The 26,427-nt window shown below is 61.8% G+C and overlaps 2 protein-coding genes across 12 annotated transcripts in view; one reads left to right on the forward strand and one right to left on the reverse strand.

Annotated features, from left to right (window-relative positions):
- The first annotated feature begins 5 nt into the window (after nt 1-5).
- Nucleotides 6-4,909, forward strand: TNFRSF25 (TNF receptor superfamily member 25). 5 transcript variants are annotated; one of them, XM_045546278.1, is made up of 10 exons: nt 6-691; nt 1,138-1,258; nt 1,458-1,592; nt 1,903-2,070; nt 2,153-2,231; nt 2,933-2,988; nt 3,085-3,192; nt 3,404-3,438; nt 3,909-4,086; nt 4,307-4,909. In XM_045546278.1, exons 1-10 carry the CDS (start codon nt 467-469, stop codon nt 4,633-4,635), a joined length of 1,434 nt encoding a protein of 477 aa, XP_045402234.1. In that variant the 5' UTR covers nt 6-466; the 3' UTR covers nt 4,636-4,909. The 5 variants fall into 5 exon arrangements, with proteins under 5 accessions (XP_045402234.1, XP_045402232.1, XP_045402233.1 ...); XM_045546276.1 differs by having other exon boundaries at nt 6-441; XM_045546277.1 differs by having other exon boundaries at nt 6-441; nt 3,407-3,438.
- Nucleotides 4,910-5,099: 190 nt separating this feature from the next.
- Nucleotides 5,100-26,427, reverse strand: part of ESPN (espin) — a 30,946-nt gene continuing 9,618 nt past the window's right edge. For 2 of the 7 annotated variants that reach the window (XM_045546266.1, XM_045546269.1), the window contains exons 3-15: nt 22,584-22,770; nt 22,279-22,461; nt 22,018-22,149; nt 19,317-19,518; nt 18,102-18,373; nt 15,307-15,468; nt 15,018-15,216; nt 13,772-13,798; nt 12,504-12,649; nt 12,156-12,419; nt 7,500-7,579; nt 7,391-7,402; nt 5,100-6,012 (exon numbers count right to left, since the gene is read on the reverse strand). In XM_045546266.1, coding sequence (XP_045402222.1) covers nt 5,865-6,012; nt 7,391-7,402; nt 7,500-7,579; nt 12,156-12,419; nt 12,504-12,649; nt 13,772-13,798; nt 15,018-15,216; nt 15,307-15,468; nt 18,102-18,373; nt 19,317-19,518; nt 22,018-22,149; nt 22,279-22,461; nt 22,584-22,770 — 2,014 coding nt within the window. In that variant the 3' untranslated portion in view covers nt 5,100-5,864. Of the gene's footprint in view, nt 6,013-7,390; nt 7,403-7,499; nt 7,580-12,155; nt 12,420-12,503; nt 12,650-13,209; nt 13,432-13,771; nt 13,799-15,017; nt 15,469-18,101; nt 18,374-19,316; nt 19,519-22,017; nt 22,150-22,278; nt 22,462-22,583; nt 22,771-26,427 lie in introns of those variants that run through there. The other 5 variants (XM_045546268.1, XM_045546267.1, XM_045546265.1 and 2 more) reach the window with 5 other exon arrangements.

Below are 26,427 nucleotides of genomic sequence, written 5' to 3' on the forward strand. Positions count from 1 at the left end.
TCCATCTGCACTGGGGCACCAGTGGAACACACTTAGGAGGCAGCCGTGAAGTGGGGGGGCAGGGGTGTCACCATACCACACCCCAGGACTCTTTCCCTGCCTCAGCCGTGAGCTCTGCCACTAGATCCTCTCATGGGGTGCTCCCTCAGACTCAGGACTCAGTCCTACTCTGGGGAAGGTGGGTCTCCCATCTTGGTCCCTTCAGGTACTTTAAGTCCAACAACGCCCCCTTCCCCCACCACCACCATGGCTGTGGGTGCTGAGGCCCAGAGAGGGGAAGTCACTTGCCCTGGCTCCACCTGGTTCTCAGGGGTGGGGCTAGACTCAGGGCTGAGGACCAGGATGCAGCTCTCCTGTGCGCCTGGCTTGGTCGCAGCAGGCAGTGGGGCAGTTCCCACCTGGCACTTCCCGCCGCCACTGGGGCCTGGCCACCAGCACCAGGTGAGCTAAGGTGCGCAGGGCAGGCATGCAGGCTGGGGGACTCTGTTGGCTGAGGCGGCGTCCATCGAGCTCCGCCCTGTCTCCCAGGCGGGCTTTCCTCGACGGGGCGGGGCCGGCCTTGTGGCTTGGGCTGGGCAGAGCGCGTGGAGCTGGGAAGGCCCTGGGGCGCGGACACCCCCCACCCCTGTCCCAGGGCCCAGTGCCCCACAAGGCCATGGAGCCGCAGCCTGGGGGCTGCGCAGCAGCTGCGGTGAGTGGGGACGCGCGAGGCGGGGGTAGCTTCCAGCCTTGCCCTCTGCCAGCTCTGAGGGCATAGGCAAGGAAAGGGCCCCGGCGAATCTCTTTGCCTGGCCCCGCTGGGGGCTGAGGGGGCTGCCCCTTCCGACCTAGTTAGAGGCTCCGCCTGGGTGGGGCCCTTCCGCTGAGAGGAAACCCCTCCCAGGGGCCAAAGGGGTCTGGGGGCCTAGGCGGGAAGGCTCTGTCCCCTACTTCACAGAAAGCATGGATGGGGGAGGGGTGCTGCCGGTGGAGGCTGGCAGGAGCCTCCTCCCCTGTTCCAAAGCCTGGTCTGTGCACAGGGGGAAGGAAGTTAGTCTCACCCGCCACTCGTGGGCAAATGCTGCGGCCTCTGAAATGAAGGAGCCCAGGCAGAGAGAGGTCCCCAAAGGGCAGCCACCAAGCAGCACCTTCCCCTAGGCGCTCTTCCTGGTGCTGCTGGGTGCCCAGGCCCAGGGCAGCACTCCCGGCCCCAGGTGTGACTGTGCCAGTGATTTCCAGAAGAGGAATGGTGCATTCTGTTGCAGGGGCTGTCCAGCAGGTAAGTGGGTGCAGGGCTGGGAGGGGCATGGGGGCAGGTGGAGTAGGCAGCGCTGGGGAGAGGTGGCAGGCAGGCTGGGCTGGGCTGGGAGGGAAGCAGGGAGCCAGAGATAGGAAGGGAGGGAGGGAGAGGTTGGGGAGCAGGTTGGGTGGTGCTGAGCAGCCCCCTTTGACCATCTGACCCCTATTGGGTTCCACAGGGCACTACCTTCAGGCCCCCTGCACAAAGCCCTGTGGCACCTCCACCTGCCATCCGTGCCCCCAGGGTACCTTCTTGGCCAGAGACAACCACCATAAGACTCACTGTACCCGCTGCCAGGCCTGTGATGAGCAGGGTGAGGGACTGCCCAGTGGTTGGGGGGCTCTTAAAGACAAGCCCTGACCAAGGTCTTTCTGAAGGAAGTTGCTGGTTTGGGCCCAAACTTTGGGTCTGAGGACCCTGTGCCCACTCTCCACGGAACACTCCACCCTGATCCTGCTGCAGGACGCCCTGGCCCTCTTCCTTCCTGGTGGTCTTCTCAGTCTCTCTTTGGGGGTTTCCTTGCCTGTCTCTCTGGCCTATCCCTGTCTCCATTCTCTGGGGACCTGCCCCTGACTCTCTGGCCCTGACAACCTCTGCACTCCCCATCTCCCTCACCCCACCAGCCTCCCAGGTGGCCCTGGAGAACTGCTCAGCAGTGGCAGACACCCACTGTGGCTGTGAGCCAGGCTGGTTTGTTGACTGCAGGGTCAGTCAATGTAGCAACAGTTCACCCTTCCACTGCCGCCCGTGCCTAGACTGTGGGACGCTGCACCGCCACACACTGCTGTCCTGTGAGTACCCCCATACTGGGCTGTCTAGTCCCAAACCCCTCTCCCTGCCCTGCTCCGTGCTGACCCCTCTCTTGGACTGCAGGTTCCAGCAGAGACACTGACTGTGGGACCTGCCTGCCTGGCTTCTATGAGCATGGTGACGGCTGCGTGCCCTGCCCCACGTAACTTCCTGGCTGTCCTGGGCAGAGGGAAGGGAGGCTAGGAGCAGGGTGGGGGCCTCAGGGACAGGTCCTGCTGGTTCAGAGATAGAAGGAGGGGACAGGGAGGAGGAAACTTGGCCCTGTGGTGGGTGGGCCCTGTTTTAGGCAAACTTTGGACAGTAAAAAGAAATCTGGATTCACATTGTGCCAGAGAAGTAAGGGGGCATATATCCTTACTGTCTGCCAGAATTGCCATTAGTAATTGGATTGCACTGGGCAAGTTCAGAGAGGTAACCTCTCTGCTGTGTGGTTTCCCCCTCTAAACATGAGGATGCTATTAGGGCTTCTCAGGGCAAGGATATGGGGTAAGGCACTTTATTCGTTTATCTGTTCCAGCCTTTTTTGAGCCTCTGGCATCTTCCTGACACTGTTCCTAGGTAGTGTGGATACAATAGGAACAAAGTAGGCAAAAATCCCTATCTTTTTGGAGTTGACATTCTAGTGATTCTTAATCTAGTTTAGAAGGTCAGTGCATAGTGGTGGTGGTTGTTGTTGGGGACACATTGACATTTCAGTAGTACTTCAGAAACATTCCTGGGTAGAGTGAGGAGAGAGGTGTGGGGAGGGAAGGGCCTCCAGGATGGAGAAGATGGCAGGCAGTCCTGGGCAGCCCCACCCTCCTGTCCCGTGTACTCCTTCAGCCCATCTCCCCTCCCTTGCAGGAGCACCCTCGGGAGCTGTCCTGAGCCCTGTGCTGCTGTATGTGGCTGGAAGCAGAGTATGTGGTGTGCTGGGAATGCAGGTGGGAGAGCTGGGATGGCCCAAGGGGAGGTGGGTCGTGGCAACCACCCGACACCCACAACTGCTCTTTCAGTGTTCTGGGTCCAGGTGCTCCTAGCTGGCCTGGTGGTCCCACTTCTGCTGGGGGCCACCCTGACCTACACATACCGCCATTGCCAATCTCACAAGCCCATGGTTCCTGGTAAGTACACACGCACGCACACACACACACACTCTCTCTCTCTCGGGGTCCTGGGGTCAGGATGAGTAGCTCAGAGCCCACTAAACCCTGACAGGGAAGGGGAAACTGAGGCAGGGAGTACGGGGTACAGAGGAACCCAAGAGGAGCTGGACCAGCACCCAGATCCAGGAGGCTTGCCTGGTTGCTGATAGACCCTCTTTGTCTTTGACAGCAGATGAAGCTGGGACAGAGGCTCTGACCCCCCCGGTAAGAATCTCAATATGTGCTGGGAAGAGGGTGAGCAGTGTCTGGGCTGCCTCTGGAGCTGGGAGGTTGGGCTTTATAACTTGTGATCCCCAGTGTTTGGCACAGTGGCCAGCATGGGGTAGACATAATAGACAACGCTGAGTTATCGGTGGCTGAGACCAGCACAGTGCCTGCCCTCAAGGGGCTCTCAGGCTGCTGGGTTTCAGATGAGTACACAGGAGCTAACAGTTAAATGGGATGGGTGCCCCCATGGAATTGGGGGAACAAGAGGAGGGCAGGAGGGGCAGGGTTTTCCAGGCAGAGGCAAGAGCTCTTCTGCTGGGCCATGGTGAGAGAGCAGGGATGGTGGGGGGAGGTGGCATTGGGGGGGGCATCTGCCAACTGGGCCAGGGACTGTCCATTCTTAGAAACTGCAGCAAAGGGGCCTTCCTATGCAAGCAGAGTTGACCTGACCCTCTCTTGGCTTCCAGGCCACCCACCTCTCCCCCTCAGACAGTGCCCACACCCTTCTGGTGCTCCCCGACAACGGCGAGGTCTGCACCGTCCAGTTGGTAGGCAACAGCTGGACCCCTGGCTCCCCCCAGACCCAGGAGGCGCCCCGTCCACTGGTAACATGGTCCTGGGACCAGCTGCCCAACAGAGCTCTTGGTAAGTGACCTCAGTGGGCTGAGGCCTTGACCCCATTCTCCTAGGTCTGAGGTGGGAAGTTGTGCTTTCCCCCCTTGTCCGCTTTCTGCTCCCTAACTGGCCAGTCTCTCTGCCCAGCCCGGCAGCCTGCCTGCCTGCCAGGGGGTCCTGAGCGCCCTGACCCCGCCTCCTCCCGCCGCGGCCTGCCTTCCCCATTGGCTCTCTCTGGCCCTGCCCCCAGGCCCTCCTCCGGCGCCCGCACCGTCGCCAGCGCCCCCTGCAGGCTCGGCGGCTGCCGCGCTCCAGCCGGGGCCGCAGCTCTACGACGTGATGGACGCGGTCCCCGCGCGGCGCTGGAAGGAGTTCATGCGCACGCTGGGGCTGCGCGAGGCGGAGATCGAGGCCGTGGAGGTGGAGGTTTGCCGCTTCCGCGACCAGCAGTACGAGATGCTCAAGCGCTGGCGCCAGCAGCAGCCCGCCGGCCTGGGCGCCGTCTACGCGGCCCTGGAGCGCATGGGACTTGACGGCTGCGCGGAGGACTTGCGCAGCCGCTTGCAGCGCGGCCCATAAGGCGGGTGACCCCCCCTCCGCCACCTCCGCGCTCCGGTCGCCCTTGCAGAAGCCCTAAGTACGGTTACTTAAGCGTGTAGACATTTTATGTCACTTATTAAGCCCCTGGCCCGGCCCTGCGTAGCAGCGCCGGCGGCCGCACCGCGCTCGCCCCAGAGCTCGGGTTACGACGAAGCAGCGCGAATGAACATGGGCGGCGGGTGAAGAGGTTGCTGCTCCGCTGCTGCTTGGCCTGAGCTTGGCTGAGCCCTGGATATTAAATCCATCAAGAAAAGCTGTGCTTGTTGTTCTGCGGAGCTGAGGGTGGTCAGCGGCCCGGACTTTTCGAGGGGCCTGGGGGCCTCGCCACCCCGGGTCCCCCCGCGGCGTTGCCTGGCGTGGCCTGGGCGCCCAAGCCTGCCCTTCCGCGTTGCCATGGCCCGGGTGCCTGGAGGCGCGCGACGGCGAGTGAAAGTGAGCGTGAGCCCGGCGTCTGAGAGAGCTTTAATGGGGGTGCGAGCGGCGGGGCGCGACGGGGCATTGCTTGGAGACGCAGGTTCGGTTCGGCCCCTCGTCCTCCACGCCACCAGGGCAGTGGAAGGGTCCGGAGCCAGGGCCCCGGCTGGGGACCGGGCGCAGACCTAACCGGAGGGAGGCGGGGGCAGACTAGGGGCCCCGGAGCGGCAACTCCGTCCCGTCGGGCGGTGTTCATCCTTTCTGGTAAACAAATGACTGAGAGGAAAACGTCGGCGGGGATGAGAAATGCGGCCCGGGCTGGGGCTGAGCGCAGATCTGGGTCAGAGAGGGAGGAAAACCCCGTCCCCGAGCTCGGGGCCTGCCTCCGCCCAGGATGCGCCGGCGACGCGGGTTCCGGGGAGCGGGGGAGGGGGCTGCAGCCGAGCGCGCACCCCGCAGGAAAACAAAGTACCACCCACGGGGCTGGGGAGAGCTCTGCACACTTTTGACATTCAACCAACATGCAAATATGTGTTAAGTCGGCATGCAAATAAGCAGCTTTTTTTTTTTCTTTGCGTCAGCAGCTTGGGCACTTTTACTGCGGCGGCGGGCGCGCTCCAGCGTCGAGGGCTGGAGATGCGGGGGCCAGGGGGCGGGGGGGTCAGGGAGGGGTTCCAGCGCGGGAGGGGACAGTAGTGCGGCTCCCAGCCCTTGTGCCCAGGCCAGGACAGGGGGCGGGGCTGGCGGCCCCCCTCCCCCCAGCTCGCGAAGCTGTGGAAAGGAGGCCGTGACGTCTAGTACTTAGCGATGTCCCCCTTCTTCAGGATGACCTGTCGCTGCCAGGGCGCCAGCTTGCTCTCATCGTAGCCCAGTGTCCGCAGCTTCTCCGACTGCTCTTTCTCCCGCTGCAACTCCTCCTGCTTCTGCCGCTCCTCCTCTTTCCTGGAGACGGGTTGGGGGCAGAACACAATGAAGCCTGGAGGCAGATACTGGGGCTGGCAGAAAGGGGACCCGGCACCAAGACCACAGCCTACCGGATCACTGGTGGCGAGCAGTGGGTTGAAGGCAGGGGCTGGGCTGCTGAGGGCAGAGGGGCTTTATTGGGGACAGACTGGGGTTATTGGGGCACACCGGAACTGGGCAAGTGGGAAGCTGAGGTTGGGTTATTGGGGGCTGGAGGTGTTCCTGGAAACGGAGGTGCCCGGTCACTGTGTGAGGAGGAGTGTTACAGAGCGCAGGGCCAAGATTATTTGGGCTAGGACTTAAGTTAACTGGGGAGCTGTCAGTCTGAATTATTGGAGACTGGGCTTGGGCTGCTGGGGAGCAGAGGGACCATATAATTGGGGGACAAGGGGCTGGGGAATTAGGGACAGGTTAATTAGAACACAGGGGTAGATCTGCTTTGTTGACAGGGTAGCAGCCAAGCATATGTGGCTGTTAAGCATTCGAAACGTGGCTGTACAAACTGGGATGTACTGTGGGTGTAAAATACACACAGTATTTTGAAGACTTAGTTTTAAAAAAGGAGTATAAAACATCTCAATAATTTTTTTCTTTTTGAGACAGGGTTTCACTGTTTCCCAGGTTAGAGTGCAGTGGCACGAACATAGCTCACAGCAACCTCAAACTCCTGGGCTCAAGTGATCCTCCTGCCTCAGCTTCTTGAGTAGCTGGGACTACAGGCCCATACTAGGCTTTTTTGTCTTTGTTTTTTTAATGTTTTGTAGAGATGGAGTTTCATTATGTTGCCCAGGCTGGTCTCAAACTCCTGGCCTCAAGCCATCCTCCTGCTTCAGCCTTCCAAAGTGCTAGGATTACAGGCATGAGCCACTTCATCCAGCCTATAAATTTCATATTGAAATAATATTTTTTGATATATTGGGTTAAATACAATATTACTAAAATTAAGTTCACCTGTATCTATTTTTTCAATGTGGGTACCAGAAAATTTTAAATTATATATGTGGCTCGCATTATATTTCTATTGGAAAACACTGGGCTAGATTAATGGGGACAGAAACTAAGTTTTAAACTAAACAGACAAGGTTATTGATACTGGGGTTGGGTTAACTGCAGCAGAAAGGCTAGGCTAATAGAGGATGGGGACTGGGTAATTTGCAAGCAAGTTTATCAGAGTATAAGAGCAATATTTTGGGAAACAGGGAGTAAGTTATTGGGGGACAGGGGTGTGGTGGCATTATTGGGAGCAGAGAGGTTGTGCTACAAGGGCTGAGAGACAGGATTTGCTCAGGATAGGGCTGGAGGAAGGCATACGCCTCTGTGACTGGGTGGGGGTAGGGGTGGCAGGCTCTGCACTTACCGCTTCTGCTCCCTGGAAGGAAAAAGAGACAGTGTTAGTTGGTGCCTCCATTTAAAGGACATGGTCAAGACACCCTGCCAGGCTAGTCTCTGCCTGACCCCCAGCTCACCTCTCCTCTTCCAGCTTCTTCCGCAGGAGGTCCCGCCTCCAGGCAGGCATGCTGGCTAGCCGGGCCTCCTCTTCCTCCTCCTGAAACACAAGCACAAAGCTTCAGGTTCAGCAGGGTCTGGGAGGTACAGGGCCAGATGGGGCGCACCCCTAACCCCGGGGGACCTGGAGGAATCAGGGACAACAGGAGGCAGATGTGGTCACAGGAAGAGACTCTTTTGATGCCCTTCTATGGGACAAGTCAATAAAAGTGTCTGGTCATAGCCCCCTCAGAGGGGAACTCCTGCCCCCCAAGAACCCAGCCCCTGTGTCCTGGAGGAGGCACCAGAGAGATCAGAGCTCAGTGCATGTCAGGAGCAGAGAATGAAGTAGTTCAGCACCAGAGACCCTGAGCCTGATTCCCCACAAGGGTAGGTGGACAGGTGGCCCCAGGTCTGTAACCTCTGGGCAGAGGCAGCCGTGGGTCTCCACACACCCCGTAGGCTCAGGCTGCCTCTGGCTCCCCTGTATGTGAAAGACCTTCTGGCTCATGCTTGCCCTCTCGCCAATGAAGTGGTCACCAGCTCTACAATTGTGGGGTTGCAATGACATGGGGGAGGGTGTCCAATGCAGGCAGCTTACAGCAAAGAGATTTATTTCTTCAATGTTACAGGGGAGAAAGGGTCTGTACACATCACACACAAAACACTGCACACATGGCTCCCTTGACCTTAGCCAAGGAGGTAGCTGTGAACTCCAGCAGAAAAACAGAGAGAGGAAGAGAGTGAGTGAGACCACACCATACTGCTCCAAGGTGGATCCACTGTCCCCCACTTAAAGGGGTGTCTTCTGCTGCCTGGCTCCACACAGAGCCCAGCAAGGCCAGAGTGGGGACAGCTGGTTTGGTCTGTGCCATGCCCTGCCTCTCCTGGCCAATGCCCCATAACCTGCCCCGATGGGACCCCAAAGGCTGACGCAGCCTGGTCCTGGGCATCCTGGGCTTTTCAAGGCTACCATCCCGGGTTCTTCCTGTGCGCTTCTGGCCTCTAAAGGGCATCAGGCAGGCATCCAGGCCCAGGTTAAGACGCTTGAGGGTAGATTCCGAATTTCACCGCTCATATGTCAAACAGCTCTGCCTCCTTCTCCTTCCAGAAGGAGAAGCTGCGATCGATGTAGCGGCAGATGTCCTCGTTGCTGAATTCACCCATCTCGGACACTAGCTCCAAGGGGTCTTCGGCGACGGGGGCTTCGGAAACTGCAGGGTCCGAGGTCGGGGGAGGTGCCGCGGGCGGAGGCTGCGGTGCAGGGGCCGGGGCCTCGGGGTGGTCCTCTGGCCGGTCCTCTATCTGAACTTCGTTGGCCAGCTCCTTCTCATCTTTCTCCTCCTCCTCTCCTTTCTCCTCCTCGCCTTGCCTCTCCTCCTCTTCCTCCTTCCTGGCCTGTTCTTCGCGGGCCGGCTCAGCCTCTGGGCTGTCTCTGAAGAACTGGCGCCTGAGGTCCTCGAAGCCGTCGCTCCAGCTGCGCCGGCCGGCCTCCACCTCCTCGAGCACGACGCGGTGGAAGAGGCGGATGAGCTCCCACGGGTGGCTGCCCAGCCTGTCGAACATCTCGTAGCAAAGCAGGTGGCGGAACTTGCGCTCCTCCCGGCTCAGGCCCATCTCCAGCAGCTGGAAGTAGCCGAGCATGAAGAGGTCCAGTGTGAGGCTGTCGTAGCTGGGGGGCGCGCCGCCGTCCAGGGGCGGCAGGAAGTGCTCGGGCCAGTACAGGCCGTGCGCCAGGCCCGGGCCCCGCGCCGGCACCTGTCGCAGCAGGCTCCGCCAGTGGCCCAGGAGCTTGCCCACCACCTGCCGCTGCTTCAGCAGGTGCCGCAGGCGCTCGTCAGGGCCTCGGGCTGTGCTGTCGTCCGCTGGCTGCTGGGGGTCGTCCGCGGCCACGAGGTCCGGGCCCGCGCCGGCGGCCACCACGCGGGGCAGCAGTCTGCGCAGGCGCGTCTGGGCGAGGCGCCCCGGGCCGCGGAAGGTCCACTTGCGCCAGTGCTCCAGGAAGAGGTAGACGATGCGCTCCTTGCGCATGTCGAGGTAGTCCTGCACGCCGCGCAGCTCAGCGGAGAGCGGCGGCCTGCGCGCCAGCTGCTGGGGCTCCGGCAGCGCCGCCTGGCGGGTCGGCGCCTCGGGCGCGCCCAGGGAGCCCGGGGGCTCCCCGGCGGCCCTGGGCTCGCCGGTACCAGCCGCCACGTAGTCCTCCTCGAGGATGGGCTCGCGACCTGGGGCGCCGGCGGGCTGCGACAGCTTGCGGCCCGGGGCGTGCGCGGGCGCTCTGCCCTGGGCGCGCAGCTCGTAGGAGGCGCGGAGGTGTCGTACGGACACGCCGCACTCGAGGATCTCGCGCGCCACGGCCTCGCGGCACCAGCTGAGCGAGTGCGAGCGGCCCAGGCACAGTGGCCCGGGCCGACACGGCGCATCGGGCAGCGGCGCCAGCGGCTGGCCGGTGTCGGCGGCCAGCAGCTCGGCCAAGTGCGCGGGCCGGCCGCCCAGCGCGGCCAGCAGCGTGGCCATGCTCTTGAGTAGAGTGGAGATCTTGCTGCACCAGGCGGGCAGGCTGGCGGCGCGTCCGTGCATGCGGCGCGGGTCGACAGTGAAGCGCGGCGCCGACAGGGCGGCGGAGATGGGCAACAGCTGCTCCAGCTCCAGCTCCAGCTGCTCCAGGCGCGCCTCCAGCTTCTGCGCCTTGTGTAACACCTGCAGGTTCTCGATTTGCTGCTCGATGCGGAGGATGTCGGCCTCGGTCATCAGCTCGCCGAAGGGCCCGAGGATGGCGTTGTGCTCGCGGGAGTACCTCCAGCCATCGCGGGGGTAGCAGCACGAGCTGGCGGCCGTCAGCTAAGGCGGGGAAGACAAGAGAGGGGAGGGAGGCGCGTCTCCCTCTGGCCCAGCTCCCGCAGTGGCGCCGGGGGACCTTTTGCATGTCCCTGGTGGTGTAATGGCTCCGCGGGGCTGTGTTTGCAGGGACAGGCCGCGCTTGGCCGGCGGGAGATTACGCTGGGGTGAGGCTTGGCTTCGGCCCAGGCCGCTGCTCCGAGCTCTGTGCAGTGTCCACTTTGGTCGCTGGCGGGGGGCATAGCTGGTCGCTGGGCGCTGCTGCCGAGGCAGGGAGGGCAGGCCGGCAGACGGGGTCTCCACGCCTGGCCTGGTCGCTCATTACACCACCCAAGGAACATGCAAAAGGCATTGAAGCTGAGAGGCACAGTGGCCCTCCCCACCCCAGCCAAGGCCTGCAATTGTGAGGCATCTGCCCCCAGACTGCTGATCCCTTCCGAAGCTCCCCTTTGGCCCCAGCCTTCCCTGTCCCGTCGCCAATGTTTTCTGTGCTGAGAGGCCGCTCCGCTCTTAAGGAGGCTCAAGGGGCAGCTTCCCCTGGGACTCTCAGCTCCTCCCCTCATCCTACTGGGCTGGTAATACAAAGCACAGAGCAGGGCTTGCCACGCACTTACATTCTCATTTATTTCTCACTTTTCTCCATCTCTGGCCACCACTCTAGTGCCCAGCTTTTCCATCCTGGGGGTAGCCCTCACCTCCACACAGGCCTCCTGGATTCACCTTGACCCAGGACAACCCATTCCCCACACACAACCATCATGAAGCCGCTGCTCTGCTTAACCCCCCCGCCCCAGGCTCCCCACTGCTCCAGGAGAAAGTCCACTCTCTTCCAGGAAGCTGGCCAGGCCTTGGTAACCTGACCCCCACTGCCCTCTCCGGCTCAGCACCCCATGTACAGTCACAGAGCCACATCCACTCTGGTGTCCAGACCACCCCATCCTGCCTGCTGGCTCTTCACCCAGCTCTTTTCCTGGCCACCTGTTGGTCATCCTCCAAGACTCTCCTTAGACATCACTTCCTCTTCCCCAACCCTGTTCCCAGCCCAAATGAGGTGGCCAGTTTAGGGCTGTCCCAGTCCCCTGCACTCCCCACCACAGCCAGCCAGGTCATAACAGCTCAATTATTTGTCTCCCCAGTTGCTCATTCACTCACATCGCCCTGTTTTGTCTCCTAATTTGCTTGCTGACTGACACACACACACACTCTGCAGCCACCTTGGGAGCAGGCCCTGATACATTCACCACGAATCCCCAGAGGCTATGAGAGTGTATGGGGCGAATAAACAGCACTCGGAAACATTTGTTGGACGAATGAACAGAAACTGTCCTGCCAGCTAGTACTGATGATCAACTCATCTTACAGTTGAGGAAACTGAGGCTGTGTGAGGCTGAGTATGAGCAGCGAGAAAGGGGCAGTGCAGGGACAGAGCCCAGGTCAGTCTGACGGGCACCAAAGCCCTTTTGCTGCTCAGTGTGGTCCCTAGACCAGCATCCTCACTGGCCTCACCCAAGAGCGTGTTAAAAATGCAGAAGCTCGGCCCCACCCACACCTCCTGAATCAGAAAAAGCATTTTAACAAGATCCCGGGTGATTTGAAGGCACATTGGAGTTTGATAAACATTGCCACCTCACTTCAAAAGACAGGCTGCTGGCCCCAGGAGGACAGGGTCATGAAACCCTGCTTTCCCCAAAGGACGTGGGAGCCGCGGGAGTGGAAGGGCTGGGGCAGCTGGGGTGGCGCGGGATGGGCTGCAGGCGCAGACGCAGACCCCGGGGCCCGCTGGGAAGCCCCGCCCCACCCACCTTCCGCCTCTGCTCCTCCTCCTCCTGCATCTTCAGCTGCAGTTTTCGCACCATCACCTGGCGCTTCCACTCGGGGATGGGCCGGCCCTGCTCGTCGTGCGTGGGGATGAGCGCCTCCACGTCCAGCTGCACGCCCGGCGCTGGGGTGGCCGGCGGCGCCGGCGCCAAGCTGCCGTTGAGCAGCGGCTGGAGCCCCGCGGCCGGCGGGGTGGGGCTCCGGGCCGGTGATGGCTCAGGCGACACCGGCGGCAGCGGCGAGTCCGGCTGCGGGGAGAAGCGGCGGGGCTGAGCGCCCGACGGGCTCGGGCGCAGGGAGCCGGGGCGGGGGCTCCTGTCGGGCCCGCCTACCTGGCAGGCCGGCTGCCCGCTGCCTGAGAACACTGTGGTCAGCCCCTTGCTCTGCGGCGTCGGCTTCAGGCTCTTGCCCGCCTTGATCTCGGCCAGTAGCTCCGAGTTGTCGCCCGTCGGGGACATCATGTTGAAAGACTTGGTGCCTGCGCGGAGGCAGGAGAGGAGGCGCTAGCCTGTGGCAGGGACACATGCCCGCCACCCCCAACCCGCCCCTCTGCAGCCCTCCCCCCAAGCCAGGACCGGCCGGTGCCCTCCCTTGGGCGCAGAGAGCAGCTCTCCAGATCCCGGTCCTGTGGGCAGCTTTCAGGGCCCCCGGATTATCGCAGCCCCACTGTCTTCCCAGCCCAACTCACAGGGTGTAAGGCTTCTGCCTGGAGGTCCCTGGGAGTTCATGGTGGCTCTTGGGCCGGCCCTGGGGACTCCAGCATATGTCTCCACCCAGCCACTGCCTGTCCAGCTCCAAAACATTACACTACCTGGGGCCAGCCACCCGACCTTTGTCCCGGGTTCCCTGGCTCAGCCCTGCTGGGGTGGAGTCTCCCTTTGGCCCCCTCCCTGCATCAGTAAAGCCCAGTGACCCTTGGACTGAGTTGATTGGGGCCTTTACGGCCGGCCATACAGAGTCAGGACCCTGGAGTGCCAGTGCCCAGCTGGCCGCCCCTCCCCACACAGTGACGGACAGATGCACGAGCTGACACACAGGTTGCAATCCGGGAGCACATTTATGGCAAAGCGCGGCTCAGCCCTGGGGGGGGACCCAGGAAAGCAGAGCCCTTACTAAGGCTATGGGGGGGCACCCAGGAAGACGGACAGGCGGATAATATGCAAATGCCCGGCACAGACTTTGCATTTTCCAACTTGGCTGGCAGAGGTGAACAGCGATTTGGGGAGGGATGACTTCTGAGCCCTGAGGAAAGGGCCAGTTCTGGGAGGGAGAAACAAAATGGGCCAACAGCTCTTGGATTTCCAGGCTGGGGACTCCAGAGTGCAGTGACAGGGAGGGAAAAGTGGTGTGGCTGGCTCACTGATTTTAGGCAAAACTGGAGCCAGGTGCAGGATGCTTGGGCACATGTATGGGTGTGTTGGGCATATGAGGGCAGTGGGGTGCAAGGCCCCCCCCCCCGTGGCATCAAGGTCTCCTCGCCTGCCAGCCCTCACCCTGCCCTTTCCTGAGTCCCAGCCCCTCTGCCTTGCTTCTCCTGTCATCTCCCCCACCCCACCCCACGCCTCAGCCTCAGCCTCAGCCAGGAGCAGCAGCTACTCACTCTTCCTGTGTCTCAGGACTCTCACTTCTAGGGACCGAGAGGAGAGAAGTGACAGTGAAGTTAGGAGGGAGAGGGGGCCGGGATGAGACTGGGATACCAGGGGACAGTGAGAGAGAGCCAGGGAGGGCAGGAAGGGGAGAGGAGAGGAGGTGCTTTCCTGCCCATCTGGCCCTGGCTCAGGCTGCTCTGGGGCCCCTCAAGGGTGATCCGACCAGTTCCCAGTTTGGCTGGTGCCCCTGAGGGATGGGCAGGGACACCACTGGCCCTTGCCCCCCTAGCAAGGGCCTCTATCTTGGCACTGAGTTGGGATAGGTCACCCAGCCCAGGCTCTGCTGGGAGCGGGTGTCTGGGGAAGCTCAGAGTCTACTCTTCTGTTCCTAGCTTCAGCCCTGCGCAGGCTGCAGAGGGAAGAAGCTGACCCCAGAGCTGGGGATAGGGTGGGAGCTTTCTGAAAGCTCAGCTATTAGTAGACATGGTACCATAGGGACCCCAGGGGACCTAGTCAGGGGTGCCATTAAGCATGGTCTTTGCATTGAGTGGCTGGCTGAAGAAGGGACCACTGCTGGGCTGGGAGCACCAGCACCCAGATATCACCTCCTGGGCCTTCCAGGAGGCCTGGCAGAGGTGATGCTGCCCCATTTTACAGAAAAGCACAAGAATCCTGGTCACCAGTTTAAAAAGGATGCCTAGGGACGTCACCAGAAGGAGGGAGGGGAAATCAAGATGGGTCACTAGCTTTGTCCCCAGGGCCAGGGGGCCAGGCCACTGTCAGGATCTGGCTAGGAAGAGTCCCTGACATGTCTGAAAAGGGCTCAGGTCTGTGCTGCTTGGAGGGACCAGAGAAAGAGTTGGGGGGAGGAAGAGGGTCTCAGGATAGACCAGGGGCAGGAAGAAGGTTCTCCAGCAGCCCTGCCTCCTTGAAGCTAATTCTACTGCTTAGAGCTTCCCTCCAGCTCATCAGAGCACCAGCCCAGAGCTGGGGGCCTTCCCTAGCTGTGGGAGACAGGCCCAGAGAGGGGAGGTGACTTGCCCCAGGTTACACAGCACAGTCCCGCTCTGGCAGGAACAGAGCCACCCAGAGACTTCCCTTAGGGTCAAGTACTCAGTGGGGCAGGGGCTGGCAGGAAGGACAAGTAGGGAAGGAGGAAGGACCAGGGCAGTCGCAGCTGGGGAGGGGGCGCTGTCTAGATTGCCCTCCTCTTTCAGGGCTAGCGCCGCCCCCCGCCCCACATCCCGCACTACTCACTGCCAGTGGACGACGAGGAGCGACGCTGCCCGCAGCCAGGGCCAGCGCCCTCCAAGGGCAGAGGCGGAGCAGGCGGCGGCGAGCTCAGGGCCTCGGGCAGAGGTGGCGGGGGCGGCGGGGGCGGCGGCGGCAGCTCCCTGGACGCCTTGGGGTCCGCGGCGCAGCCGTTATGCACGTGGTTCCTGGGGAGCGGCACCGCCTGCGGGGGAGCGGAGGGACCAGCGAGTGAGCAGCTGGCCGCAGGGCCGGGTCTCGGGCGGCCGGCTAGTGCGGGCTGGCAGGCACGCACCTCCTCGCTGTGCGCCATGCCCGGGCGTGCGGCCAGCGGCTCCCCAGGGCAGCGGCCCAGCTGGCGGTAGTAGTCCCCCGTGCTGGGCTGCTTGCTGAAGGCGCGGGGCTTGCGGCCGGAGTCCTGCCTCCGCAGCCCGTTGTGGCCGTCGCAGGAGCTTGGCTGCGGGAAGACAGCGGCCGCTGGGCTTCGGGAACTTGCCCCCAGTGCCCCCACGACCCCTTCCCCAACTCTTCACCTCCCCAGGGCTGGCGGCCAGTAGCCGTCGAGGGGTGCAGCCGGCCGCGTCAAACAGCCGTCCCCCTGTTCTCAGAGCCGGGACGAGGGTCGTGAAGCCTTGGTGGAAGGGCAGACTCGGCTACAGGGAGGGGTTCTGGGCGTGGGCCAAGGGGCACGAGGCCCCCACTGAGGCCAGAAGGGGCGGGCCCAGGGGCGGGGTGGCCCAGCCCAGACGCCAGAGGGAGCCGGAGAAGGGGAACCTCCCAGCTTAGCCAGAGCCAGGGCCTCGGGTGCACCCGGCTCCCGGCTGCCAGCCCAACCGCGCGTCCCCAAGGCTCCGCGGAGCCTTGTCTCGCGGGGGTCCGGGCCCAGAGGAAGCCCTCTCAAGAGCCGGTGCCCGATTAGGCTCCCGCTTGCCCAGAGCCCCCAGCCTCCAGGCCCGGGGCTGCTCCTACCTGCTACTGTGCCGATGGCCCCCGCTGTGCACCTGCCGGCGGGGGCGGCACAGACCCGACACCTGCGTTACCTGATCCTTCCTCTCGGGTTACAGCCCGGCCCGCGCCCGCCCGCGCGTGGAAGGCCTATGGGCTCACTCGGCCTGACATCACCTGGGGCCCGCCAATCCCAGGCCGAAACACTCCAGCAGTCGGGGATGCCACACCTGGCCACTGAGCCGCGCCTGCCCCACAGGCCAGATGTGGCTCCGCCCCCTGCGCCTGTCCCTAAACTAGGTGCTGCGCCATGCAACCTTCATCCTCCTACGCATCGCCAGAGACTGGACGAGAGCCTGACAGTGGAGCCTCTCATATTTGGCCCCCCGGTTCCGGGTCGCGCCCCTGCCCTTCCCCTCCCGCATCTGGAAACCATCGCCATCCGCGAAAGCGACACCAACACTCGCGCCCAAGCCTCGGGTTTCAGGGGCGGCAAGGCGGGGTCGGGTGACAGGGCAGCGTCCCGCCCCGTCGAGGCTGTCCCCTGCTGGGCCCGGCGCGGGGAAAGGGACCTGAGGCGGCCGGGCCAAAGGCCAGTGACCGGGTGGGGGCTGCCCGGTGCCCTAGCTTCCAGTCCGTGCGTCCCCGCGGTGGCCTCGGACCCTCCGCGCCCCGCCTAAGCGGGCTCACGTTGCAGGAAACGCGACACCGCAGGATTTGTTTTCTGGGCCAGCCCGCCCCCTCGGCGCCCCCTGCAGCCCCGGAGGCTCGGACGCGGCGACCCTGCTCCTGCCCGGTCAGGCACCCGCGCTGGGGGCGCAGCGGGCACACAAAAGGCTCTTTGTGGATCCGCTGGGCGTCTGTGGACTGGCACGCACACACTAGGGAGGGGCGCGGGGACCGCGCAGTCCCAGCGCTTGGGCTCAAGGGTGGAGAGGGGGCGCTGGCCGGGCCACCTGTCCTGCGGCTTTGGGCGGGGCCTACAGGCCAGGCTGGGAAAGTCGGCTATCCCAGGCCCCCTGCCGCCCTGCTTGCTCCAGCCCCCACCGCCTCCCAGAGATGAAAGGGGAAGCCGCAGGGAGAGCTTGGTCTGAGATGGCATAAAGGGGGTGGCAGTTGGAGTCTCTGTGGAGGTTCAATGTCCCTCCCAAAGCCTCCCCTGCCCAGTAGCCTTGTGACCTGAGTCACTTGTGCAGACCTGGTTACTCAGCTCCTTGGCCCTGGGGTGGCTTGCCTTGGGCTTGGAGAGAAATGCAAGGTCCCCGGCTCCACTAGGACCCTAGGGGGCTGCCATCCCTATACCAGGCAACCTGCAGCCTCAGGCTGTCCCCTCACCTCTCAGACCTGCCTTGCTCTGTTCCTTTGGCCAGTATGCTGGGGCCAGTCTGGGCCTCCCTGCCCAGGATTCCCAAGGTTGCCCAGACCAGACTTCTGCTCTCCCCTGCTCTGGAGCCTCAGCCAGGAGCCTGTAGGCCCTGGATGTCCCCAGGCACCTCACACTCATGCCCGCACTGGCCTCATCCCCTCCTCAAAGCTTGCTTCCCCCAGGGCTCCAGCCATGGGACTGCCCCCTCCAGGAGCTCACGCCATCAACGGGAGCCAGCCTCAGCGCCACCTCCCGGAGCCCCAGTGCCAGCAGATGCCAAGTCCTGCTGGTGCTCTTTTACCCTTGCCCCACCTCCCCCTGGCCCTCACTTCCACAGCTATGCCACCAACACCTCCCACCTGGAAGACACCTCCCTTAGGTGCCACTCTCCACCTAAGCCCAGGGCTGTGTGGGTGTGTGCATGTCTGTGGAGGGGCAGACAACATGCATTCTCTGTCAACTCCATGACAACCCTGCCACTTTGTGCAAAAGTGGCACAGATCCAGCTTCTGGCAGGGCACAGCTGTGTGGGTATATGTCCCTTCACCCTCTAGCTCCCTGTTGAGGGCAGTGGCTTTGTCTTACCCAGCTCCCAGGCCCAGCACCCAGCCCCGAGCCCCCATGGGACTGGCCAAGAGCTTCAACTCTTGAATATGCCATGGGTCCCAGGACCCCACCCTGTGCCCACAGGTGAGGCCAATCCTCTGGCCTCACCTGCCCTGTCCCCCGTCAGCCCAGTCCCACTGCTGGGAGCCAGGCAGGGGCTGAGGGCTCACTACCTCCTTCTTGGGGGCCTCGGTGTCCACATGGCGGAGTTTGTTCTTGGTCTGCACATAGATGTCAGCTGCATGTGGTCCCACTGGGGGCTTGGGAGCTGGGTAGCCTGGAGGGGGTGGGGGCAGTTGAGTGCCTGGAGGTGGGGGTGGTGGAGGGAAGCTGGGTGGTGGTGGTGGTGGTATAGGTCTCCCCATCTTGCCCCGAGGCAGGCCCAGCTCAGGGTTCAGCATGTCCATGTAGCTCTGTATGTCTGCAGCTCTTGTGCCAGGAAGCCCTGGGAGGCAGGAGGGAAGGCCAGGTGTAGGAGTTTGCAGAGAGGCTGTCCCCCAGGACTGACTCTCCACCACCTGGAAACTACTTGCCAAGGGGCAAGGTAGGCTCAAGGGCCCTATTTGGCGTGCCCACTGTGGCTCTGGCAGTGCCAGCCATTTCCCCTGGGCTTGCCCTTCCCAAGCCCTGCACTTTCTAGGGGAAGACCAGGCACTCAGGTTTGGAGAGGAAGCACAGGCGGCTTTGGGCTCCAGGTGTGTCTAGAGGCCAGTCACCTGGAGGGGAGGGGGGCGGAGGGGAGGGGAGGTCTAGCCGGGCAGGTGGCAGAAGCATGAATGGCCACACCCAATCTTTGCAAGGCACCCCTGCCAGCTCTGCAGGCCACCACCTGGTGGAGCAAAGCAGGCATTGCAGGTGGATAGACACCCATGCTCAGGGCGTGGTCACTGTGTGTGTACATGCATGCTCGGCTTCTGTCTGGGCATCTGTGCTTTTGTGTATGTTTGAGTGTGTACACATTTGTGCACATGCTTCTTTATATGTATGAATGTGTGTGCATTGGTCTGTGGATGTGGTGTGTGCGTGCATTTCTGTAGCATGGAAATGGAAAATCGTGTGCCTATGTGTAAGGTAGGTGTGTGCATATATCTGCATGGCTCTGTATACACATTTATGTACATTCATATCTGTGTGTTGTGTACAAGTGTGCACTTTTGAGTGTGGATAGCCGAGAACAATGAATTGTGTGCAGGGTGCATGTGGATTTTGTGGGAGGGGAGTATGTGTAGATGTGCATGTATGTTTGTGATGGGCACACACCCGTCTCACTGCAAGGAGTGCCCCCTCCCAGTGTTTAAGACAGTTGGTGATGACGGTGGCCTCCAGCCTCAGGGGCCCAGTGGTCTGGGTGCAGTCCTTCCTCCCCCTTCCCGGCCTGGCCCACTCACCACGTGAAGGGCGTTGGCCCTTGATGCTTGAGTGGCTGGATGAGCAGGAGTCGTAGTTGGAGAGGGTGCTGGTGGGCGAGCTGAGGTCAAAGTTCGGTGGCTGGACAGACATGGTGGTGTTGGGCGAGGACATGCCGGAGTCAGGCTGCTTTGCTTCCAGCTCCGCAGATGGGTCCCGGGACAGCACGCGGTGCTCCACGCTCTGAAGGCAGGGAGGCCGTGAGGCAAGCCCACCCCGAGGACCAGCTGCTTTCCAGGCCAGGGGCCCGCTCAGGTTTGTCCTCGCTGGGGGACCTCAGTCAAGCTGCTTCTCTGTCTGGGCTCCTCTCACTGTCACTAGAGGGTCTCTCAGACTCTTCTTCCCAGACTGAGATTGAATCCTAACCCCCAAGTGGCAAGACCAGGGTTCCTGGGAAACTCCCTCCCCAGCTCCTCCCTGCTCAGGAGGGTGGAGGGACTGACAGCAGGAAGGTCCTCTGGGCTATGCCCCCAGGGGAGAAGTGCCAGGGGACGAGCCTTCTCCCTCCTGTCAGTGGGCAGAGGGCCTGGGCTCCAGTGCCTCTGTGGGGAGGGGTACAGCACAGGCCTTTCCTCCATCACCTGGCTGGCCACCCGTCTCTCCTTGCCCAACCCGGGACAGCTCCCAGCTCTGGCCTGGCCCATGTCCAGATGGGATCCTTTGAGAAAGTGGGGGCCTGGGGTGGCCCAGCCGAGCTGAGATGGGCAGCCTGAAATCAGGCTGCCAAACCTGCCATCCCCACTCCCGCCTGCCCCATCCCTGCTCATGCCTCTGACAGCAGGCCTGTCCCCTCCCCACATGGCAGCAGGCTGGGGTGGGGGCCCTGCTTACGTTGCCCATGCTGTCCCTGCTGCCGGCAAGCCCGCTTGCTGCACTGCTTCCTGCCCAGGGCTGCTCCTTCCTGCCCTGTGCCCCCTCCCTGCCTAAGAAGTGTCACAGGCCCCCTGGGAGAGAGAGGCAGGCCCGGCACCAGGTAACGGCTCAGCAGCCACGCTCATTGGCCCCGTAATTAGGGGCTCTGTGGGAGTGTTTGCCTTTTCTGGGCCAGCATCTTCCATGGCTTGGATCTCTCACTGCTGCAGCTGGGTCCGCCTGGGTAGTGGGCCCAGGGCTCCCACGCCGCACCCTGTTCAGGAGAGTAGGCCCTGCTACCTACCCTGTGAGTCAACGAGGAGCCATGGAGATGGCTTGGGGAGCAGCCTGAAGGTGCTCTTTCTTGGCTGACAGTAGTGGGCACCAAGGGCACCCAACCCTGACCCCGTGGGTAGCAGTTAACAGAGGTTGGAACATAGGCTCTGCAGCCTGGGACAGGGGCTTCACCTTTCCCCTCTCCGCCTACTGGTTATGTGACCTTGGCAAGTTATCTACCCTTTCTGTGCCTGAGTTTCTTTATCTGCAGACGGGGAGAACAGTACTACCTGCCCCACTGGGTTGCAAAAAAGATTTAAAAAGTTAGTGAAGTGCCAGGACATGGTTCCCAGTAAATGCTATATGTCAACTGTTTTTATCAATTTACTGTGAAGATTGACTGAGATTATACCCATAAGGCACTCAGCAGGGTACCTGCCAGAGGCAGAACTCAATGAATGGTGCTTGTTGTATGACTGCCATCAGCTGCAGCCAGGGAGTCTCTCAGGAGGGTCCTGGGTGCTGGGGACACCTCCCCAACACCCACACACACAGCCCCACAGCAGAGTCCCAGACTCTCTCAGTTGGAACGACCCCACCTGTGATACGAAATGCCCTTCCCAGTGTCCACTTCTGCTTGTATTCCCCAGAGACAGGGTGCTTACTACTTGCTGGGCCCCCCACTCTCTTTGGGAGGCCTTTCCTGGGGGACTTTCATCCCTGGGTCCACCTGCAGTCTCTGACCCCTGGGCCTTGCTGTGTTCTGCAGTCCCCAGAATCAGGGTCATCCCATGTGCTGGCAGACAGGGCAGTGCTCAGGGCAGGGGCCATCTGCCTTCTCTCCTCCAGGCCTAATTTTGCAGCCCCTCTCATGGCCAGGCTGTCCCCTGGAGCTGGTCGCATGCTTCTGAAGGCACCTGTGAGGCCACCCTCTGTCCTCCCCACTGTCCCAAAGCAGGCATTGTACCAGATGGGGCAGAGCCCTGGACTTGGAGACACCCACACCTGAGCCCACCCACTTCATGCCCATCTGACCATAATAAAATAATTTTAAAAGAGTAACAGGTTTCCAGTGATGAAGTAGCTTTGAAGTGGGCAAACATACAGTGCAGGGGACAGGAGAGGTGGCCGGGCCATCCTGAGCAGACCCCGGCTCTACCACTTACTGGCTGTGTGACCTTGGTGTCTCAGAGACTCATTTTACCATCTGTGGAGTGGGACACTAACACTCCATCCCTCAGAGGGTGGCTGTTGAGCTCATGCACGTGGGTGGGCGCATGCATCTGGCTGCTCCCAGGGGCACCAGCCTGCGCTCTTAGAGTGACCTTGGCCTTCCCTCCTCCTTCCCTTGAACTTTTGGCCTCTACTCCCTCACTCCTCAATAGGCAGTGGCTCTGGGCCGAGGGGTCGTGTAGGGTAGTGGTCAAGGACCTCGGGCAAGGACTTCACGTCCCTGAACCTCAGCTTCCTCCTTGGAAAAAGAGGTGACAACACCTACGGCCCGGGGAGAGGGCCGTAGAAGAGAGAACATGGCGGGGGCAGCGCGGGTCATACCAGGTTCTCCACAGTGCGCAGGTAGCGGGTGCAGTGGCTGTGGCCGTTGAAGTCCGACAGGTCGGCGGCCGTGTACCCGTCGCGGTCGCGGACGTCCAGCTCCGCGCCGTTGACTACCAGGATCTGGCAGCACTGCGGGGGCACGCAGTGAGGACCGCGACGCGGCTGTGAGCCGGGACCCCCGCGCCCGGGCAGGGCTGTGCCGAGAGCGTGGCGACCACAGAGGGCGCCCGCGCGCGCCCCTCCCGGGCCTGCCCTGACCTCCAGCTCCCCGTTCTCCGCGGCGTCGTGCAGCGGGGTCCCGCCCCACAGGTCTGCCGAGATCTCGCCGCCGTGCAGCAGGAGCCAGCTGAGCACTTTGGTGTGGCCGCGGCTCGCCGCGAAGTGCATGGCAGTGGCGCCGTCTTTGTCCTGCTCCGACAGGCTCACGTCGGTGCAGCTCACCTGGCGGGAGGGGGCGGGGAAAGAGGGGCGGGGACTGGGCGCCGGGCCCCTCCTGGCCCCACCCCCGTCCCGCAACAGCCCCGCCCCCGCCGGGTCCCGCCCCACCCGGGCCCCGAGCTCACCAGCCACACGATGACTGAGCTGTGGCCCATTTGCGCCGCGGCGTGCAGCGGGGTCATGCCGTCGTGGGCTCGCGTGTGCGGGTCCGCGCCGCATTCTTGCACCAGGTACTGCGTCACCTCCAGGTGGCCCTCTTGGCACGCCAGGTACAGGGGCGTGGCACCGTTCTTGGTTTGGGCATTCACTCCCCTGCAGAGACGTAGCACGGCACCCACCGTGGGCTCTCAGCGCCTAAGCCCCGCTGAAGCCTCCTCACGGCCCTCGCCCCCTTCCCGGGAGCCCTAGAGGGCTGGAGGAGTGGGTTGGACGGGGCCTCCTGTCTATGATGCACGCCTGAGCACTGCCCTGCCCTCAGTATGCAGCCGCCTTTTCATGAGGTCTGCAAGAACGTGGTGACCTGGCCTCTCCCAACCTTCTCAGCCACACTCACTCATGTCACTGGGAGCCCCCAAACTTGCTTGTCTCACCTCTATGCTTCTGATCATGTTCTCCCTCCATCTGGGCTGCTCTTCCATGCACCGCCCTCTTTAAGACTCAGTAGGATCCTTCCGCCATGGGGCCTGCGCTGATCCCCCCCCACCTGCCCGCCTACCTGCCCCATGCCGCCCTGGCCCTCTCCATAGAGGGCCGGGCATGCTTGATGGACCATAACTGGTTTGAGCCTTTGCCGCCCCCAGGAGACTGGGTTCCCAGAGGGCAGGGTGGTGCCAGATGAAATACAGGATGCCCAGTTAAATCTGAATTTCAGATAAACAACAAATAACGTTTTAGTATATGCCAAATGTTGCATGGTACATACTTGTTCTAAAACATTGTTTGTTTATCTGATGTTCAAAGCTAACTGGACATGCTGGGTTTTGCTGTTGTTGCTGTCTCATCAATCTGGCAACCCTACGGGGTGTCCACCATACACCAAGCGCTTCCGACGTGCCAGCTCTGGGCTATGGTATCAGTAAGCAGGTTCTTCTTAAGTCCTATTGTCATTCCCATTTTGCAGAGGGTCAGCGGAGGCTCGATCCCTGTCTTGCCAGAAGTCACATGGCTGGTAAGTGGCATCTGAATGCACTGCTGTCTGTGTGAAGCAGGGCCTGGCCGGCAGTAGGATGCAGGGAGTGAAGAGATAGACTGTGCCTCAGGGGCTTCTCCTAGGACTTAGCTTTTGGCTGTCACTGCCCCTCATCCTTGTTCCTCTAACCCAGAGGGGGCGCAGCTGGGGAACAGGGAGCCAGCCCCATGGGGCAGGTGCTGCTGGGGAACAGGGAGACTGGCCTGGCCATGGGGCTGCCAGGTGTGGAAAGTTCAGGGTGCAGTTGCCTCAGTAGGACACTAGGTGGAGCCACAACCTACCCCCAGACCCAGGAGAAGCTCCTGGTTGGGCCGCTCTGATCAGCCTGCTCTGATCAGCCCTCATTCGGGGACTTCACATCCTCCCCCCATATCCACCCACCATATCAATCACATGCTCCAGCCTCCATCACCCACTCACTCATCCAATTGCCGCCTGTTTGTCCATCTGCACGCGCACCAAGCCACCCCCACCATCTGCCATTTGACCACCCTGGACCTGGACGTGACTTAGCCCTCCTCCCCGACCCCACCGTGTGTGCCCTCCCCCATATACACACACCATGGGACCCTCCCAGCTGACGTCTCCCTGTCCCTAAAACCCTGGTTCTCTGCCCACTTCCCTGATCCCTGAGCCCCTGAGCTCTCCTTCCTCCTTGCCACCCTCCCCCCAGACGCAGGGCTGCCACATGGCCCTTCACGAGAGTGTCGGGGAGCAGGCCATGCTGGCTGTCCTTCCTCACCCTGCCCTGTCAAGAGCAGCAGGGTCTCTGCCGACACAGCAGGAGGGAGGCTACAGACCAGCCCCACACCTCTCCTCAGAAACATGCTGGCTGGTGGCCACCGGCCTCCACACCCCAGTGACAGCGTTGTCCCCACACACACTCACATGCTGGTGCCTCAGGAACAGGCTGTTTAATATTTCATGATCGACACTCAGCAGCCTGAATTATTCACCCCGTAACCAAGGCACAGCCAGTGCTGGGGTCCTGGAGACCGGAGGCTGGAGGGGGCCCACCGGGTTCTCCCTGCAGGGCCCCAAAGCAGACCCGGGCGGGGGCAGAACTGCAGCGAGCTCTGCCCTCCCAGCACCCCCGTTTGGCAGGGATCCATGACTCAGGGGTGCCCAGCAGCCTGAGGCAGTCTGAGCAGCAGGAGACAGTGGTGCCACGGCCTCCTGCCAGAGCCCCTGGCCCTGAGCAGGCACTCAATAGATGTCACCATTGTAATCAGCATTTGAGCCTCTGCACTCAGGACCCCAGGACACAGGTCAGATACGCTGGTGGGCGGGGTGGGAGGGGTCTGGCCTGGAGGCAAGAAGAAAAATGGGCACCCTCACACTCACCGGGGAAAATCACGAAAATGTCAATGAGCATATGGAACAAAATAAAATTCCTATCACTGGAGAGATGAATTAGCAGAAGTAGGAATAATAATAACTAATAATAGTGGATGGCAGCTGCCATTTATGGAATGATTACTCTGTCCCAAGCACTGTGCCGCACACTGTACACATTCCCTCATCCAATTCTCGTAATGACCTAAGGGGCAGTTGTTAGCATTGTGCGCCTCATACAGATGGGGAAACCCAGGCAGAGAGGGCTGAGATCACTTCCCGAGAGAGGCAGTGCCATGGTTTGAGCCTAGGTCTATCTGACACAAAACCTGCTTCTGACTCCAGCTGTGCTGCACCCACGCCCCTCCTGCCATTGGCTGCCTGTCCATCTGCCTCTCCCCTCCCACTGCACAGACGGGCCACTGCCCTTCCCTGACGCCCTTGCTGCTGGGAACTCAGGAGCCCGCTTTGCCAGGGAGCTGGGGCATGGCCAGGGAGCTGCCCCGGTTCTCATATAAGAAGGACATGGGGGTGAGTCCCATGCCCCCAACCTGTGCCGCAGTCTCACTTCTTGTCTCTATGCATTCCCAAACCCATCCATGAAGTGGGGGTAGTGACCATCATGCTGGGCTCGTAGGGAGGACCCGAGACATGCTTGCAGAGCCCTGAGCACGGACCTGGTGCCCAGCACGCCCCTGGGTGTGGGAGCCCTCATACTTTAGGGTCCCTTTTCCTTGGGCCTGGGAAGACCAGCCACCAGGAGACCCACTGCTGTGCTGGGATGTCCAGGTCCCCCAAGCACAGATCAGGCCAGGAATCATTTCTGCTGTGTGGGGACATTGCCTAGAGGGCAGAGGAGGGCTCTCAGGTGAGACCTCTGACCTCCAGACCCCTGCTGGCTCTAGTCCACCAAATTCCAGCCTGGACCACAGCAACAGCCATAGGAAAATGTTCCTAGACCAAGCCCCTGCCCCTTGCCCCAGCCTCTCCACACCACTCTCACTGTGCCGGCACCTGCGAGTTCTTTACCCTCCTCAGCCTCAGTTTCCTCATATGGCAAATGGGCATCGCCATTGTCCATTGGCCTCTCTGCGGCCTCTCATGAGTGAACAGAAGAGCAAGCTTTGGCCCGGTGAACGTGTCCTCCCAGGGACGGGGACCTGGGCTTCCCTGAACTGCTGCCCCATCCTGATCCGCCATCTCCAAACCCCTGGCTGCGCCCAGCACCATCACTTGCACGTTCCAAGCCCAGCGATTTCCTCCATCCTCATCCCACCTGACCACCACCTCCTGCAGGTACCTGAGCCCCTCTCCTAGACGCCTGCTCTGGTGACGTCCTGGACACGTACATGTGACCTCCACCTCCAGCACTGGCCAGCTCTCAGCTTCCCCTGCTGGGCTCTTGGCCCCCACCGACCACCTAATGTCGACGCGCCCCAGGGCCT

The sequence above is a fragment of the Lemur catta genome, chromosome 3 (assembly GCF_020740605.2).
Source record: "Lemur catta isolate mLemCat1 chromosome 3, mLemCat1.pri, whole genome shotgun sequence".
Classification (NCBI taxonomy): domain Eukaryota; kingdom Metazoa; phylum Chordata; class Mammalia; order Primates; family Lemuridae; genus Lemur; species Lemur catta.

Bases quoted from the DNA above. Each gene is read 5' to 3' on its own strand.
- TNFRSF25 (XM_045546274.1), top strand. From the start codon at position 133: ATGGGGTGCTCCCTCAGACTCAGGACTCAGTCCTACTCTGGGGAAGGT. The intron at 3,193-3,403 runs GTAAGTACACAC...TGTCTTTGACAG, and splicing joins TCACAAGCCCATGGTTCCTG to CAGATGAAGCTGGGACAGAG. The intron at 4,087-4,306 runs GTAAGTGACCTC...CCCTGCCCCCAG, and splicing joins GCTGCCCAACAGAGCTCTTG to GCCCTCCTCCGGCGCCCGCA.